Consider the following 18,729-nt stretch of genomic DNA (forward strand, 5'->3'; position numbering starts at 1 on the left):
TGTAGGCTTCCACTGGGTCTTGGTTCCTCCAATAATGCTAGTTCAATGGCACACACTGTTGGTGCTTCTCGTGATATGTCAGTATATTGCATTTATCCAAAAAGGCAGACACCATACCCACCCTTAATTGAACTTCGAAGATGTCCATGACAGATGGGTCATTGATGTGATCATGCAGTGCAATGAATCTCTTGTGTTCACCAGCTGTTTCACTGCTCTGCAGTCAAGGCTTCATCTAGCTTTATATATGCCTGCCTCACCAATGGTGCTGCTGCTCGAGCCACTTTGAGCTTCCATGATAGGCTATCTGCTTAATCTCAGATGTCAGAGAGTGCGCTGCAAGTGGATCCTCAGACTAACCAATCTGAATCATCTTCATGAAGTTGGAATCATTCATCTGGAAATCCAGCAGTTCTTGGCAGTGTGGTGAGGTCATCCATGTGTGCAGATGCAGATGCCACATTAAGGATGGACCACAACATTTCAATGATTTCTCTGTCTACCCATCCAGCCCCCTTGATGAACAGTGGGGCATACTGTGCATAACATTCCTTCTTGTGCCCATGCACATGCCATATGCCAATTCCAGGGAAAATCCAAAGTGACAATGGGATATCAATCATCTCACTTTGACCCACACACTTCCACAGATTCATCATGTAGGAGCAGTTAATGTCATAGAAGCAAACCACTTGTTTGATCCCTTCCATATTGTATCCCAACACATTTGCCAAAGAGTAGTCCATGTTCAACTGTCTGCAGCACCATCAGCAGGTGTCAAAATCAACAATTCAACCTCATACCTTTCTCCTTTTTGGAAGTCAACAACACAATGTGGATAAAAGCATCTGTGCCGTGTGCATGCAGTCATCCCAATTCTGGTCATATGAAGCTTTCCCTGGGCTGCATTTGCCTGACTGATAGCTCTGTGGTTGTTGCAGGTGGATTTCTGTGCCTGAGCTCAGATCATGTTTTGCACAGGTTGAATGAATTCATACCTCCACAATATGTGGAGTGGCCTTCAAATAGTCTGCATAGTGTGGATTGGTCACTATATAACCTAGTCCTGTCCATCAACCACACCTGATCTTCGGATTTCCACTCATGCATGTGTTCTGCTTTAAAGTTCCCATCCATTACTACTGTGTGGGTGAACTGCCAGCTGGAGAAGGTCAGCATATGAGGATTGCATTATTGGAGCTGCTTACTGGTCCAAATCCTCATTAGTATCAACATTTATTCCAGGCTGGGGGCATGCTGTGCAAAATAATGCCAGTCCACCTTTCTCTGCTGACCTGGTTGTCCTGCAGAATCCATTCCATTTAAGTAGCTTGAGGTATTGCCATTTCTGTGCAACCCATAGAAGCTCACAGTATCTATCCTGATTGACCCTTCAGACATTCCAACACTTGGAACCAAAATACCAAATCTTACTGGAATGAGGTGTGGAAACACACTGGATGTGATCCAATGCAACTTGCTGTAATAGTTCATACCGGATGTTCCACATTCCAGGTTGTCCCTCAGGAAGTCATCCAGAACCATGAATGTGAATGCAGTGCTTGGCTTCTCGAATGTTGAGGGAGATAGTTTGGCTCTGAGTAACTGTATGTATTGGGTTTCTGCAGTCTCACATTCACACCAATTCATTACAATGAAATGAACACCTGTGACATCCATGACAGTGAGATATCTTGACCCTGCTGGAGGATGGAGGTGCTTTGGGTTTTCTTCAATATCTTCCACATCTTCACACTTTTGATCATCCATGGGCAGAGGTTCACCTGCTGCTTGCTGGGCTTGTGCAATTGCATGGGGACAGGGTGCTCTGCCATGTCCTAGGTGCATCTGAACGCCAGTCTGTGGGTCTTGATGTGAATGTAATTCTGGGCAACCAACTGATCTCTCACCATGTGGAGGGCAGATTCCTCATAGAAGTCCCCTGTCCACTGTTGGATCCTGTGGAAAGGCAGGCTCTCATGACTCTTCTGGCAACATTCTGTGCAGAATAGGGGCTGATGCAAGCAATCTGGGCATCTGTATACCCCATCATTGCTACACCAGGTGCAGTTCCTTGGCTCTGGGGAGGCTTCCAGCTCCAGGAGTATCTTCAAGAACTCCCCCTTCTGTGGAACCCATTCATGGATGCAATTGTTCTGCATCTGACACACCATGTGAAGTCCACTTTTGGGTTGGCAAACTGCTGCATACCTTTTTCCACGGTAACATCAGTTGCTGGACTGGTGGGCTCATGCTTTCATGTCCATCAAAGGCTGAATCTGCCCATGCATCAAAGTACTTGTGGGAGCAAGACCTTGAATGCTTGGATGGTGAGGATTGGGGAGAATGGACAGGGGTTGTTGGATCTGGCTGTTTGATCATGACTTCTACCAATCATGATCTATATCTACCTCCAGTTCTCTGAGTCTTGACTTCCAGCTGCTTCACCTGATGGCCCAGGGTAGGACCAATCATTCTCATACCCTTTTGAGTGCTTCCTGTGGCTATCTGGAGGTTGCTGATTTCACAGTATGAGGTCAGTTGTTAGAAATGCTACTGCTAGTGCAAGTCACTTTATCATGTAGCTCTATCAATGTCAGTACCTTAACACATGTCAGGGCATAAATGCAAATGCAACTACACTGGCCTTGCACAATGCATGGTGCTGCCTTCTGATTACTGCTCAATCCCTGCCCACACATTCCCTTCCTGCTGCAACATTACCTGGGTGCTTTGCCTGGATTATGATGGTGAATTTGGATGCTATATTAGCTGATGAAGGTGAAATGAGATGTTCAGTATCAATATAAGTATGGATATGATTGGGCAAGCCAACTGACAGCCCGGATGCAAACTGGGAGCTAATCTGCCTTTGGGCAGGATCCTGTCAAAGAGATCAGCCTGATTGGATATTTCAGTTGCTTCATGGAGGTCTGAACAAATTCCTTGGCATGACTGCACTAGTACTGAAATGCATTGAGACCAAACAAGGGTGTGAAAAAACTTAGTAGCCAACCATCTATTATACACCATTATACATCATATCACATCATACTCCATGGAGTCCCAGTATGAATCAGATGCCTGGGATCAGACAGAAAGAGATGATGCTGATGGTGAGTGAGACATAGAACCATCAGATGTGGGGGAAAGGGAGGAAGAAAGGTTTGAAGTAGAAGAGTTGGAGATCCTTGGGCACCAATGCCAGGAATGGAGGCAAGCAGGGAAGAAGAAGAAGCCTGCAGTTCTGCTATCCATATGGGAGGAGATGCAGCAATTGGACAGGAACAAGGAGTTGAGAGGGAGCAAAGTCCAGACCAAGTGCAAGGTATGTTCTAAAAGTTCTGATTTGGGTGCTCACAATTCAAAGCACCCTTGTAGCTAATACAAGATTGGTTGAAAAAGCCCCTCTGGTCAAAGAAGCCCTGCATTACCCTTAGATCCAGTTACAAATACTCTGTGTACTGAGGTATTTATATGGCCATACTGTACCATGTAACCTCAGTTTTTTGATAGCTTGCAACTCACCTTATTCTTGCCTCATCTCTATCTTCTCTCTGTGTGAACAACCTTAGGGACTTGCCAGTAGACAATATCTTCATCTGACTTCACAATCAAAGAGGAGCCATAGGGGTTATGACAAGTTCAGCCTGAAGACTCCCCCTTGTGCCATTCATGACTAGTCCATTTGACAAAGTCACTTGGCTCAGGCATAACAGCAGCACTTATTTCTGCCAAAACATGGCTCTTCATGAGTGTGACAACTATTTGCATTGATGTTGTCTCACTTGACATAGAAAAACCAAGATGGTTGCATGGATACATTGGGGTTGGTAGAAGATGGAATCAGATTTATTCAAAACTCCAATGGTGCAATTTCTCACAGTTCACCACATGTGTACATCTCTGTACTGGCACTTGCTCCTGTAAAGACAAAGCTATCAATGATGCTCATGCCAAAATTTTCTTCCCTCCCTGGAGTTGTAGGAGGTCTAGAACATTGGCCAGCCACTCAACTACTTGGCTTGGAAGGGCATACAGATGCAGTCTATTCAGTTGCATTCTCCCCTGATGGAAAGAGCATTGTGTCAGGCCCTTTGGACAAGACTGTGAGGGTGTGGGGTGCTGAAAGAGGTGTGCAGATTGGCAGCTGTCTTGAGGGACATACAGATAAAGTCTGGTTAGTTGCATTCTCCCTTAATGGAAAGATGATTGTGTCAGGCTCTTCAGACATGACTGTAAGAGTCTAGGATACTAATGGCTATGAACTTATGATCAGCACCCATGATGGTAAGCACATTGCCTCTGTAATACATTCTGAATTATTAAAAGTAATTTCAGCCATTAAATCATGTCACATTTGCTTCTCATCTATCTCTTCACATGCACTTTGAGATACTGAACAACTTCTCAATGGACTCCTGCAGGCACATAATGTACCTACTTTGTACCATATCATACCACCAAGCAAAGTTGACAATTGGCTGTGTTGCACAGACTGGCTAAAGTTGAGCCCACCTCTGAGTTGTCATTGTGTCACACAGCATAGCCATGATCATTGGATGTCACCATACTGCAGTGTGGCTGAGGGGTTACTACTATATACATCTTGCCTGGATAATCCTGGCATGGATTCTGGCAAGTTGGGAAAGGTCTGGTACTAACCTGGTCTGGGCTCACTGGCATGAGCCCAGCATGTGTCAATGATTGCCAGTGGGTCAGAAGGCATTCCACTGTAATTCTATTGGGTTGGTATGAATGCTGGGCTAATTCCAGTAAGCTGGGACAAATGCTGGGGTAATGCCAATAAGCCAGGAAACATACCAGTCTTATGCTAGTGGGCTGGCACAGATGCCAAGGTGGTGATGGTCAGTTGGCATGGATGCTGAGCTAATTCCAGTTGGCTGGTATGGATGACAGCCACCACACTATTTCCAGTGGGTCAGAAGGCATACCAATGTACTTCCATTGGGCCAGTATGAGTTATGGCCACTTCTAGTATGCTGGGACACATACTGGCCTTATGCAAGTGAGCCATGATGGGTGCCTGGATTATGGCAGGTAGTTGGAATATATGTCTAGCCAGCTCTCATGCCAGTATTAGTAAGCCAGGACCCACACTGGTATAGTGCAAATATGCCAGAATAGAGGATAAGCTGGTGGTGGTTTGTGGGCATGGATGCTCATCTAATTCCAGGTGGATTGGATGGATCACAGCCTCCAGGATATTTCCAGTGGTTCATAAAGCACACTAGTGGGATTCTATTGGGCTGGTATGACTTCCTGACATTTCCAGTTAGCTGTGTCAGATCCCATGTTATTGCCAGTGAGCCAGGATATCTACTGGGCTGAATCTAGGGAACCAGCAGGGGACCAAGGCCAGTGACAGTTGGTTGGCATCAATTCCTAACTAACTCCAGTTGGCCAGGATGGATCACAAACTCCAGGCTATTTACAGTTGTTCAGAAGGCATTCCAATGGGACAGTATTGGGCCAGTGCATGTTCTGGCCAAATCCAGTCAGCTGGGTTAAATTCCCAGTTGATGATGATGACCTGGGACACCTACCATCCACAATATAGTGGGCCAGCACAGGTCCAGGGCTGGTGGCAGTTTTTTGGCATCAATTCTGAACCAACTCCAGTTGGCCAGGATGGATGACACCCTCCAGACTATTTACAGTGGTTCAGAAGGCACTCCAGTGGGATTCTATTGGGCCAGTACATGTTCTGGCCAAGTCCAGTCAGCCCATGTATTATGATCACCAATCCATGTGGTCTGGCACATATGCCATGGTCTCATGCACAACAAGCAAGCAATTTCCCAGTGTGCCATCTGACTGGATTCAGCTCAAGTTGAAGTGTTCTGCCAATTATGGGCCAGCCATAGTCAATATTTGGGAGAGGTATATGGAAAATAACTTGGCTTGGGATGGCATATAATACCTATAGAACTACCTTTACATGGACCCCCTATTGGATAAGTGTAGGTTATATGGAATGTCCCAGCAGACCTGCAGGCATCAACCAAGTCTGGACATTCTGAACTCTCATCAATCCCCACAGGGTATCCCTATCCAATTGTGTATGTTGTCCCTCATGTAGTAGGCAAACCAACATCAGTTCCCACCCACAGAACTAACCCCATTTCAAAGAAGCTGGCCAGAAAATGCAACTACAGTGCTGGGGTTGTAAAGGAACTGAAGGCCAAGTGTGGGGATACCCAATACACAATCTTCATAATTGCCAACCATGACCAGCATGTCATACCAATCAGACCATGAGTGTGGGTCCCAGTGAAAGGGTGTGGTCTGGTTAGAAATTACAGAGACATTAGTAAAAACCAATGGCCAGTGCTGCAAGGCATCCTGCATATCTTGGTTATGCTGACTTGACCATCAGGAAGAGGTTACTGTCCTCAAGTGGGAGAATGCTGACATGAGGTGGGAGATAGAAGTAACCCATACTGAGCTTCCCACTCTCCATCAGGTGGTAGATGCTATCTGTAATCACCTATTCCTGGCCACAGAGGTGCTTAACCATCCTCTGGTCCCATTTCACACTACTTCCAACCCTACACCAGTACCTCACATGCCAGTCATGGTGGAACTTGGCACTGCCACCAGTGTTGTAGAGGTTCAATCATCCTGAAGCAGCTTAAGACAGGAGTCCACTGAACCCCCCTGGCTTCATTCAAGGGAGGTGCTGGCTTGGAAGTACCTCCTTTGAATGTTGAACCTGTGCATGGACCTGCTGGAGGTTTGGCAATCTCTATTACTCCACCACCACCAGCAGTGAGATTAGTGCCTGGACAGGAAGGTAGGATGGAGGTCAACTAACATTACTGTGCATGTCATTTTGCAATCCATTCATGTTTTTTTGTCTTTGTACTTCTACTTTGTTAGATGCAGCAATATATTCTATATTGTCAAAATGTGATCTCCAGGAAGAAGTAGCTACCCCTGCTGATAGTTGTTATTGTATGATTCAGATACTGGAAAACCAATCTGGTACAGTGATGTCTGTACCAAGGCCATGGTATTACAAGCACTAAGGGCCAATGGAGTCATGGTTCACCTAGATGATTGAATGATGACTGGTCAGCATAACTCAATTGTTTTTGCTGTATAGCATGATGGTGACTTTCATGGTATTGTTCTGGCTTGCTGGAGGCTGTAAGGCATTGAATTCACAGTTTAAACGTACTGGGTAGTTGGCTAGTCTTCTGGTCATTACCAGAGCCACCATTGTGGTAATACATGCATCTCCAGCATGGTACTGGTACCAGTACATACATACACTGTGGACCTGCTCCTGGGAGGTCAGGCAGGTCAGGCATGGTATGGTATAATTTCTGGGTGGGCCTCCATGGCATTGGCACTGGGATTGTGTTCATGGCATTGGTGCTGGGACAGCTTGACTGATGGCCTCATGGCATTGGGGATGTGCTGGAACTCATTACAATGGTGCTGTGACAGCCTGCATAATGGCCTCATGGCATTGGGGATGTGCTAGGACAGCTTCCACAGCATTGGTGTTGTGCTGGAACACATTACAATGGTGCTAGGATGGCTTGCATGATGGTCTCATGGCATTGGGGATATGCCAGAATACATGGAACTGGTGCCAGGGCAGCTTCCATGGCATTGGTGATGTGCCAGAACACATTACAATGGCATAGGTGCCGGGATGGCTTCCATGGCATTGGTGTTGTGCCAGAATGGCCTGCATGATGGCCTCAGGGCATTGGGGATGTGCCAGCACTCATTACAAAGGTGCCAGGATGGCCTGCATGATGGACCTGTGGCATTAGGGATATGCCAGAATACATGGAACTGGTGCCAGTACACATTACAATGGTGCCAGAATGGCCTGCACTGTCAAGTCCAGGCCTACTCCAACTAATTCCAATGCTAGACAAGGTCTGGGGAGAGGTTCAGAAGAAAGTCTGACAGAAAGAACTGAACTCTGACTGGTGGAGTGTTGGCAGGAACAAAGTCTGCCAGGATAAAGGCAGAGCGAGGTGAGGGCATCATGTTTAGCTTGTGTGCTACCCCCTTGCATGATCTCAGCCCTCGTATTTCAGAGGGAGAGTACAGACAGACAATCAGAGGTAACTCTGACAGGCAGAAGACAGAGACAGAGGGAGTAGGAACTAAGTTGATATTCATACTGAAGAACAGTGGAGTATGATACATGCTTTTACACTACTATGGAGGTATAGTAATCAGAATCGGAACTGACATACAGAGACTCATAAAATTTCAAGTAAAACTTCCTAGATGACAAATGAAGGGTAGACAGAGGACACAGGAATGGGTAACACAGAACATCCCAAAGAGGAAACAGTCCAGGCACCAGAAAATGTGGTGCATGCACTGCAGAGTACCTGATCACATGCTGTCAGGGAGAAGTCCAAAGGGTAGTCACATGACTACTCAGAGAACAACCTGTGCAGTCCAGTAGGAGAGCAGTACAAGTCCAACAGCAGTCAGAGCAGAGATGACTTGTAAACATCAGGGGACAGGTGGAGTTGGTGCAGAGTGAGTGAATGACTGGCAGAAAAGGGGTGCAGAGTGAGTGAGGACCTAGGACAAATGCATGGTCATGACAGTGCCCCCCCCCCCCCCCCCCTTAGGGCCTGAACCCCTGAAGGCTGCATGTATAAGATGAGATCAACATGAGTTGATCATTTGAAATTATTTTAATGCCTCAAGGGTAATGGCTCTAGCCACAGCAGAGCTCTGTTGGAGTCTGAAGAACCACTTAAAAACACAGTGCTAGGGTTCTGAACCCTTATCCCTTCCCCCATCATCATGTCCTCCCAGCACCAGAGCACAACCCCCCAGCCAACTCCTGGCCATGTCCACAACTATTCCCAAGTTGCAGATGAAGAACTGGTCATCCTCACTGATGACTCCACTGACACCAAGTGGGAGAAGTCCACAGAGAAGGCATGCCAATGAGAGGAGACCAAGTGGAGAGAGAGAGCACAAGGCAGAGCACAAGGCCAAGTGCAAGGAGGCCAAAAGGCAGAAGGCAGAGGAGGAGAGGTTGGAGGAAGAGTGGAGGAAGAGAGTGGAGGAGGAAGAGGAGGCCCAAAGGAAAAAAGTGGCAGAGGAGGAGGCAGAAAGGCAGAGGCAGAGGCAGAGGGCCTCTGAGGAGAGGGCCCAGGCCAGGCAGGACAAGGCTGCACAAAGGTGAGTGGTGGAGTACTGTGAGTCAGGTGGAGCTGACTTGCAGTCTTATTTTCTTAGACTATGTGGTGCAGTGTACAACATCAACACCCCCCAGAGGGTCCCTGGGACCTCTGTGGTGGTCACCACAACCAGGCACCCCCCTGCACTCACTGTGTAGCAAGCCTGACAGTGGGGCAGTGCAAGCCAGGACAAGGCAAGACCAGGGCCTGCATGCCCTGCCACAAGAAAAAAAAAGGTGTGCAGCTGGATGAGGGAGGACATGGTGGCAGGACCATCACAGAAGAGAGCAGGGACAGGGAGTTCCCAAGGGGAGAAGAAGAAGAGAGCATGGGGGAAGGGGAAGGAGAGAGCAATGGAGACAGAAGAGGCAGACAATGAGTGGGAGGCAGGTGGAGAGAAAGACAAACCAGCAACCCCACTCAAGGGTCCCTCAGGTGCAGGAGTCCATACATGGTGGGTGGAGTGGGAGCAGGAGCAGCAACTGCAGGCCATGGAGAAGCAGGCTGAAGCACATGAGGCTGCTGTGCTGGCCTTTGAGAGGATGGCAGATGCAGCAGAGCAGATGGCAGTGGCTGCAGAGCAGATGGCCAACAAGTGGGTGCTGTACCATGCCTGGGCAGAGTGGGTGAAGATGAGGAGGAGGGAGGATGCACAAGAGGCCAGGATGGCTGAGCTTGAGTGCACAGGCAGTGGTTGGAAGTGTTGGAACATACTGCTGTTCTGTACAGCAAGCACTGCTTACATAATATTTCCATACATTTAGGCACTTCATTTTTCCTTGTACCTCAGACTTCATCCTACTTTGAAGACTGAGGTAATGTTTCTTACTGGTATTGCACACCACTTTTACTTACCAGCTTGAGTAGTTTTCACACTCTAGTTTGCCCTGCAACCTCAGTCCCTTCTCAAAAGGAAGAGGCCTCTGTCAGAGGTGGCAGAGGAGCAGTGCAAAGAAGCAGACAAAGGTGCAGAGGGGCAGAGGGGGATAACAAGGAAGAGGAAGAAGTTGGGGGAGAGCCGGAAGGTGGAGAAGGACAGGAGGGTGGCAGAGAGCAAGCAATGGAAGAGTAGTGTAGATTTCTTTTTTTTTTTTTTGTCCTCTGTTTTTAGTTTGCATATTTTGTACTACTACTGAAATAGACTTGTGATTCTGAGAAGTGAAATGGATAAGTGGAGAAAATTCTAAAGTACTTAAGGTAGTTCAATAAGGGGCAGAGTTGGCCCACAGAGGAAGGTTATGTGGGCAGAGTACTATGGCAGAGGTTGATATGGGCCAGGTTTGTGTGGATAGCATTCATGGAAAGCAGAGACTATGTTGGAAGTGTGATCTAGCTCAGTTGCAAGCAACCAAGAGGTTTCTTCATTGGTGCTCCTGTAACCAGCCCAGTGGACTAGATACAAGAGTTGACAGTGGCAGCAATGGTGGTCCACCTTAGAGTCAAGTATCTCCAACACTTCATACTCAAGGTTGCCATTAACATCTACTGGCAGAGGCAGAGGTTGTTGTTGACTTGGGATAGGGTTAGCCACTGTGGCTTCCAGTTGTGAGACATGGAAGACCAGATGTACTGAGCACATAGAGTCAGGGAGCTTAAGGGTGATGGAGTGCATACCTGGCCTGGCCAAGATGGTGAATGGACCTAAGTACTTTTTGGAGAGTTTTTCCAAAGGACAAGTGGAGTGGAAGTACTTGGCTTTGACATAGGCCTGTTCTCCAACCTTGAACTCAGGTGGAGGTATGCATTTGGTATCTGCTGGACCCTGGTAGTGCTGCTGAGTGGTGGACATTTCAGAGTGGAGGAAGTCATGAAGGGTGGAGAGCTCAACAACATAGTCATGAGCCCTTGGAGAGGTGAAGTTCTGGTCAGGGACCACAGACAGGTTTGGATGATATCCCTTGTTAGTGAAGAAGGGAGAAACTCCAGTTGTTGCACTTGGTGCATTGTTGAAAGTGAACTCTGCTAGAGGTAACAGCTCAGCCCAATTGTCTTGTTGGTAGTTACAGTAGACACAAAGGTACTGCTCGAGGGTCTGGTTTGTTTGCTCAGTCTAGCCATCACCTTCTGGGTGGTAACCTGAGTGAAGTGAAGATGCATATCCAGGGCCTTTCCTAGAGAGCAGAAGAGTTGTGAGACAAACTCAGGACCTCTGTCAGAGGTGACATTAGCTGGTACTCTGTGCTTGGAGAAGACATGGGAAGGAAGAGCTTAGTGAGTTCAGTGGAGGTGATGGAGTTGTGGGTGGGGATGAACACTGCTTGTTTTGAGAGGCAGTCCACTACCATGAGGATGGTGGAGTAGCCATCAGAGTTGGGGAGGTGTTCAATGAAGTCCATGGAGATGGAGTTCCAAGGTCTCTATGGGACAGGGAGTTGCTTCAGTAGACCATAGGGGCAGTGCCATGGAGTTTTGTTCTGTCCACAGGCAGTGCAGGACCTAACATATTCTTTCATGTCAGAGTGGAGGTTAGGCCACACATAGTCCCTGCAGATGAGTTCTAGGGTGCAGTTTTGCCTGAAATGGCCTGCCAGAGGATGGTCATGCTTGAACTGAAGCACTCAAAGGCAGAGGTCATCAATGTCAGGGACAAAGATGCAACCATCAAGGAGGAGTAGACTGTCAGAGTCCAGGGACCACTGAGGCTTAGTCAGAGTTGGAAGATGGCTGGCAGAGACAGGGTTGGATGGTAGGGCAGAGATGATGTCAGAATGCAAGCATTCAACATTGAAGACCATGGCAGCACAGAGCACAGGTGCCATGAGGGTGGTGGTATGGAGGGATGACACAAGTTGTTCCTGTGTAAACACAGGGTGGAGATTGTGAGGATTTACCTGTGCATAGTCCCTATCCCCCCCTTTTGGGTAGATGTCCCAATGTCACATAAGTGTGTCAGGTTTGGCTCCCAGGTGGCCAGGTCAGAAGTGGATGGAAAGGTTAAACTGTGAAAGGTACTCCAACCAGCAGGCCTGTTGACAAGTGACAACCCTAGAGGTGGAGAAATACTCAAGGTTTTTGTGGTCAGTCACCATGTTGACAGGTAAGGCAGAACCTTCTAGGTAATGCTGCCAATGGCAGAAGGCCTCAAAGATAGCCAGCAGCTCCTTGTCATGGGTATCATAGTTGAGTTCTGGCATGGTCATGGTGTGGGAGTAGAAAGCAACTGAGCAGAGTTCACCATTGGAGCAGGTGATCAACAGAATACCAGCAATGGCATAGTCAGAGGTGTCAGTTTCCACTGTAAGCAGAGCATCAGGAACCCAGTGAGTGAGGACAGGAGCAGAGCTGAAGGCATCCTTTAGGCAGAGGAAAGCAGAGCAGCACTCCTCAGAAAAGTTCCAAGGAGCACCCTTTCATGTGAGGCAAGTGAGTGGAATGATGATGTCAGAGTAGTTATTAATGAATTGTCTGTAGAAATTCATGAAGCCAAGGAAAGACTGGATGTCTTGCACCTTCCATGGCTCAGGCCAGTTGTGGACTGCCTGAACCTTCTCAGTGGACATGGTGAGACCAGAGGGAGAAAGAACATAACTGAGGTACTCAATGGAGTCAGAGTGAAACTTGCACTTCTCTGGCTTGGCATAGACCATGCTTTTGAAGGCAGCAAAGTACCTCTTTTACATGTTCATGATGTGACTCCATGTCCTGCAAATAAATTAGGATGTCATTGAGGTATACCATGACACAGATATCAAGCATGTCTGCAAAGATGCTATTAACAAACTGCTGGAAAGCTGCAGGCATGTTAGTCAGACTGAATGGCATTACCTGCCACTTGTAAGAACCATAACGAGCATGGAAAGCCATTTTCCATTCATCTCTGTCAGCAATGCAGATGAGATGATAGGCATGGCAGAGGTTGATCTTGGTGTAGACTTTAGCATGGCTTGGAGAGTTGAGTAGGTCAGAGATGAGCAGCAGCAGATAGTGATCTTTTTTCATGATTTTGTTAAGTCCTTGATAGTCTATGCAGAGGCAGAGTGAGCCATCCTTCTTCTTTATGAAGTGGACAGGGGCACTGTGAGCAGAGGTGGACTGCTTGATGAAACCATAGCCAAGATGCTCATCAATGAAGGTGCAGAGAGCTTCAAGCTCTGGCAGAGACAGAGAGTAAATTGTGCCAATGGGCAGAGAAGCTCCTTCCTCAAGGTCAATCTTGAGATCAAACAAGCAGTGTGGCAGAAGTTCAGTAGCCTTGTCTTTACTAAAGACATCAGTGAACTTGTGATACTCAGGAGGGACCAAGGAGAGGTCAGGAGGTGGAGAAGAAGTGGAGGTCACATGAAGCTTCACATCATCAGTGGAGAGCTGCAGGCAGAACTGTCTAGAGCCAGGGAGAACACAGCCTCTGCCATACACAGCAGCATTGATGAGTGAGACAAGTGGAGCAGAGCATGGCAAGTCTGTCAGAGGTGCAGTCAGAACTGCAGATGGAGTGGAGGGTGTCAGATCCAGAGTGGAGGTCACAGCAGAAGGTAACAAAGGCACCTGGGGTGTTGGCATTCCCTGTAATGATGGTTTGAATGATATACTGCCCAGTACCCAGTCAATTGATGGATTGAAGTGGGTGAGCCAGTTGTGACCTAACACCAGCAAACATGAAGAATCCAATGGAGTAACATAAAATGAAACAGATTTGACATCACCAGAAGAAAAGTGGAGGGAAAGATCTACTTCTTGGGAAATGACAGCATTTGTACTACTATCAAACAAGTGGAGCAGAATTGGCAGAGAAATGGAGGAAACAGGAATAGCATATTTTTTGATTATGGATGGGTCTACAAAACAATGAGAAGAGCCAGAATCAATCAATGCAGAAACAGTATCAACAGAATAATCAAGAAGAGTTACAGACAGAAGTAAAGAATTGGGACTAGAGAGAGCAGATGTGTTGAGTCAGATGTCCAGTGGTGCACAGTTGGGATCAATGCTTCCTCCAGGCTGTGCAAGCTCCCTGGAGGAGTGGACTAATTTTTTGGCTCTGCCTTCTCCACAAGTGGAGGAAGTGGAGTTCCAGCTGTAGCTGCACAGGCTTTGGCTCCACAAGAGGTAGACTTGGGACAGTCCTTGGCAGAGTGGCCAGCCTCACCACAGAAGAGGCAGAGGTTGTTTTTCATCCTGCACTGTCATTCAGCAGAGGTGAGTTTGCCATCCTTGCCCAGAAGATGGGCAATATCAGACTTGGATGCATCAGACTTGGGTGGGTCTTTCTGTTTGCCCTTGCCCTTGGCATCAGACCTTGGGGCAGAGGCAGAGGATGACAATTTAGGCTTGTTGTCAGAGTTGGAAGACTGTGCAACTTGTTGGTGGTGGACTTGGTGGTGCATGAGACCTCTGCTTTATGCTCCCAGTAGCATGCATTGATGGTCTGAGCAAGTTCACAGAGTTGTGTGAGAGTAGAAGGTTTTCTGACATGAGTGATCTCATCCTTGATGCAGTCTGGAAGTCCACTATAAAAGTGGTGGTGGAGTGCACTGACACCATAGTCTTTGACCTGCAAAGCCCAGTGATTGAACTCCATGACCTATTTAGTAATTCTAGAGCTATCCTTCATAGTGAGGTTCTCAAGTTGTTGGATGGCATCATGCAGACTGAAATTAGTTGTGAGCTCTTGTAAGAACTCATGATAGTCATCCATCCAGAGCAGACAGTCATAATTGTCAGGGTTTAGTAGGTCTGGCTCAAACCAAGCCAGAGCCATACCCTTAAGATAAGACTGAGCAAAGGTGACCTTCACCCTGTCAGAGTGGAATGCATGAGGGCGGTCCTTGAAAGTTTAGCTTGCATTGTATGAGGAACTTGCAGAGTTTCTTAGGGTCAGAGCCATTGAAGGTGTCAGGCTCACAGACTTTGATTTTCAGAGCAGAGTCCCCAGTGTGCAAACTAGACCACTGTGAGTCAAAGTGTGGTTCAGTGGTGACAACCAACCAAAACCAGCACAAAAGACAAAAAGAGCGAGTGGTGGTGTGCCTATATGGTACCTAGATTGTAGAACCTGTTCTTTGGGAGGGTTTTTGCAAGCTATAACACTCAAAGATGAGTGCTGAGGGTTGGGGGTGCTCCTGATGAAGAAGGAGCAGGAATGCGAGAGAATGCAATAGAGTAGACTGCTGTCAGCCTACAGAAGGATGGATGACAACTTAATTCAGTGCTCTGAGCTGCACTGAGCTCAGAGAGGACTTGGAGCAAAGTAGATTGATGATAGACAATAATAAGCAAAGTGGACAACAGTTAGACCCTTAATAAAGTCCCAACTATCAAAGCTGATGGAGGATTTACTGAGTGATGATAAAAATGTGAGCAAGAGGGGCTCTCTGACAGCTTCTTCTTTTTTTTTTTTTGCTATCTAAGTACAGTGATTTATATACAGTACAGGGGTGTTGCCTATGGAAAACAAGGTGCAAACACTTGGTAAGTGATTGGTAACTGATGAGTAAGGAATGTAAGCAATGGGTAATCATCTTGGAAAGCATTGGTAAGCATTGGTAAGGATAAGCAAGCCAAAAGGTAAAGAATCAGTAAGCAAAGTCAAAAGATTGGTAAGTATTGGCAATAGGTGAGTCAAAGACAGTCAGAACATCAAAGTATGAGTTAAGTAATGTCAGGAACTGGGAAAGTGCACTGGAATCACATTAGGGGGAGGCTGTGTATGTCACATCTTGAAGAGATCACTTCTAGGCCAAGGTGGGATGACAGAGAGGCAGTGCTGATCTGATGCTGATATAGTACATCCAAAAGTGGACAGGGTGAGTCAGATGTCAACAGGGATCAAGCTTTGGGGGTCTGTGGGGTGACAGGAACGTAGGGGATTGCAACTTTCCCCCCCAAACCATCCTCTCAGTGAAGCAAATAAAAACTTCATGGATGAGGCTCTGTTGGAAGAGAGGATGAAGGGGGGGTGTCTTCTGCTGTATCTTACAACAAGGAGGCAAGATGTGCATCATACTCATCATGGATGCAATCAAGGAGAGTGGAGAACAGTAGATTATACTGTAGCTGTTGCAATCTTGGAAGAATGATGGATGAGACCAGTATGAAGACATTGCAGGGAGCAGGGAGGAAGGATCCATATGCTTCTTGGACTGGGGAGACTGAAATGACCACATAAGACCTTTCCAAGTGAATGACAGACCTGAGGTGACCAAAGAACATCCTCCTAGAGGTCATACTGACAAAAAGAATATGCTGTCCAAGCTAGATGGGCTGAGAGGGTGCAGATGAGGGTAGGATGTACCAGGATGCTTCAGGACAGAAGCTGGTAGGAACTCCTGGTAGATATATGTAGCCATGGTCCCTAGCAAGGGGGACAACCAAAATGATTGATGTGGAGGTGGCCATATCAGAAGAATTAGTGAAATGAGTGTCTTTTAGAGGGAGTGCTGTAGAAACATGTGGAGTGCACAAATCCTTTCCAATCTTGGAAGGTAGGATCACATGGCTGAGCACTACAAGCAAGTGTGGGAATGGTCTCAGTATCTGCAGAAACAGCAGAGATATGTTGAAAACCAGAATGCCATACATGGGTGCTTAAGAATTTTAACCAGCACTTAACTCACTCGCTTTCTTTTTCTTTGGCACTGATGACTCATTCTTGTGTGAGGGATGACTGCTGACATTTCTGGCTGTCCTTCTTCACATGAGGGCTATGGTCTTCATCTCCATTCATCAGCTGTATCCATGTCCACTTCACCAAACACCTTTGGTGTGTGACACTGTGCAAGTGCATGGACAGCTCTGGCAAGAGCTATGAGGGGATCCTCTGGCAGCTCAGCCAGGTCTTCAGGGACATCCCCATCACTGCTGCCCCCACCATTGGGATCACCATCAGGATAACCAGGGTCAGGGTTGGGTCCATCATCTTGGTTATGAGGAGATGGAGTATGGAAATTTGTTGGGTGGAGGTCAGAGTGACCAGCTTGCAAAGTGCTTTCACCTTCAGTGTGGGAGCAGTGTTGAGCAGAGAAGGATTGGAGTTGTTCAACAACAGAAGGGAGTCAATGTGGATTAGCTAGCACTGTAGCAAGGTTCTCAGTGACCTCTCTCTGGGATTGAGCTTGAGTTCTCATAGCAGTGTAAGTTTTTTGGGAGACAGAGAATGAGATCATACAAGTGTGAGTATGAATATACTGTCAAGTCCAGGCCTACTCTGACCAACTCTGACACTAGACAAGGTCTGGGGAGAGGTTCAGAAGAAAGTCCAACAGACAGAGCAGAACTCTGACTGGTGGAGTGTTGGCAGGAACAAAGTCTGCTGGGATAAAGGCAGAGTGAGGTGAGGGCATCAGGTTTAGCTTGTGCACTACCCCCTTGCATGATCTCAGCCCTCATATTTCAGAGGGAGAGTACAGACAGGCAATCAGAGGTAACTCCAACAGGCAGAAGACAGAGACAGAGGGAGTAGGAACCAAGTCAATATTTGTACTGAAGAACAGCAGAGTATGACACATGCTTTTATACTTCTATGGAGGTACAGTAATCAGAATCAGAACTGACATATGGAGACTCATAAAATTTCAAGTAAAACTTCCTAGATGACAAATGAAGGGTAGATGGAGGACACACAAATGGGTAACACAGAACATCCCAAAGAGGAAACAGTCCAGGCACCAGACCATGCAGTGCACACACTGTGGAGTACCTGATCATGTGCTGTCAAGGAGAAGTCCAAAGGGTAGTCACATGACTACTCAGAGAACAGCCTGCATGGTCTGGTAGGAGAGCAGTACAAGTCTGACAGCAGTTGGAGCAGAGATGACTCATAAATGTCAGGGGATGGGCAGAGTTGGTGCAGAGTGAGCAAATGACTGGCAGAAAAGGGGTGTGGAGTGAGTGAGGACCTAGGATGAATGCATGGTCATGACATGCATGATAGGCCTCATGGTATTTGGGATGTGCTGGAACATATCACATAGGTTCCAGGACAGCTTCCATGGCATTGGTGTTGTACTGGAACACATCCCAATGGTGCTGGGATGGCCTGCATGATGGCCCCATGGCATTGGGGATGTGCTGGAACACATGGACCTGGCACTGGTGCTGGCTCACAATACATCAGTGCTGGGACAGCTTCCATGATGGCCCCATGGCAGTGGCAATGTGCCAGAGCACATGGCATTGGTGCCAGCTTGGCTTCCATGGCATTAACATTGTGCCAGTTCACATTAAATCAGTGCTGGCTGGGACAGCTTCCATGGCATTAGTCCTGGGTTGGTGTTGGCCTGGTTCACATTGCATTGGTGCTGGGACACCTTGAATGGCATTGGTATTGGGTCTGCCCACATGGAATCAATGCCAGGACAGCCTGCATGGCATTGGTATTGGGCCTGCTCATATTGCATTGGTGTTGGCCTGGCTCACATGGCATTCATCCCAGGATGGCCTGCATGGCATTGGTGGTGGGCTGGCCCACATGGCAGTGTTGCCAGGATGGCTAGCATGGCAGTGGTGTTGGGCCAGCTTGCATGACAGTGTTGCCAGGGGTGAACTCAGAGGCTGAGCCCATCCATACCTTCTGGGGACACCCAACTCTGGGCTT

At 47.4% G+C, this 18,729-nt stretch overlaps 1 protein-coding gene across 1 annotated transcript; it reads right to left on the minus strand.

The window, feature by feature from the left end:
- Nucleotides 1-6,147: 6,147 nt before the first annotated feature.
- On the minus strand, nucleotides 6,148-6,378 carry F5J12DRAFT_723249 (uncharacterized protein; the record flags this gene model as incomplete). Its single annotated transcript, XM_051741440.1, has 1 exon — nucleotides 6,148-6,378. A coding segment is annotated over one exon (231 nt), but the record flags the coding sequence as incomplete, so codon positions are not given.
- Nucleotides 6,379-18,729: the final 12,351 nt, after the last annotated feature.

Source organism: Pisolithus orientalis, assembly GCF_024613125.1.
Source record: "Pisolithus orientalis strain OTSU chromosome Unknown F5J12scaffold_22, whole genome shotgun sequence".
NCBI lineage: Eukaryota > Fungi > Basidiomycota > Agaricomycetes > Boletales > Pisolithaceae > Pisolithus > Pisolithus orientalis.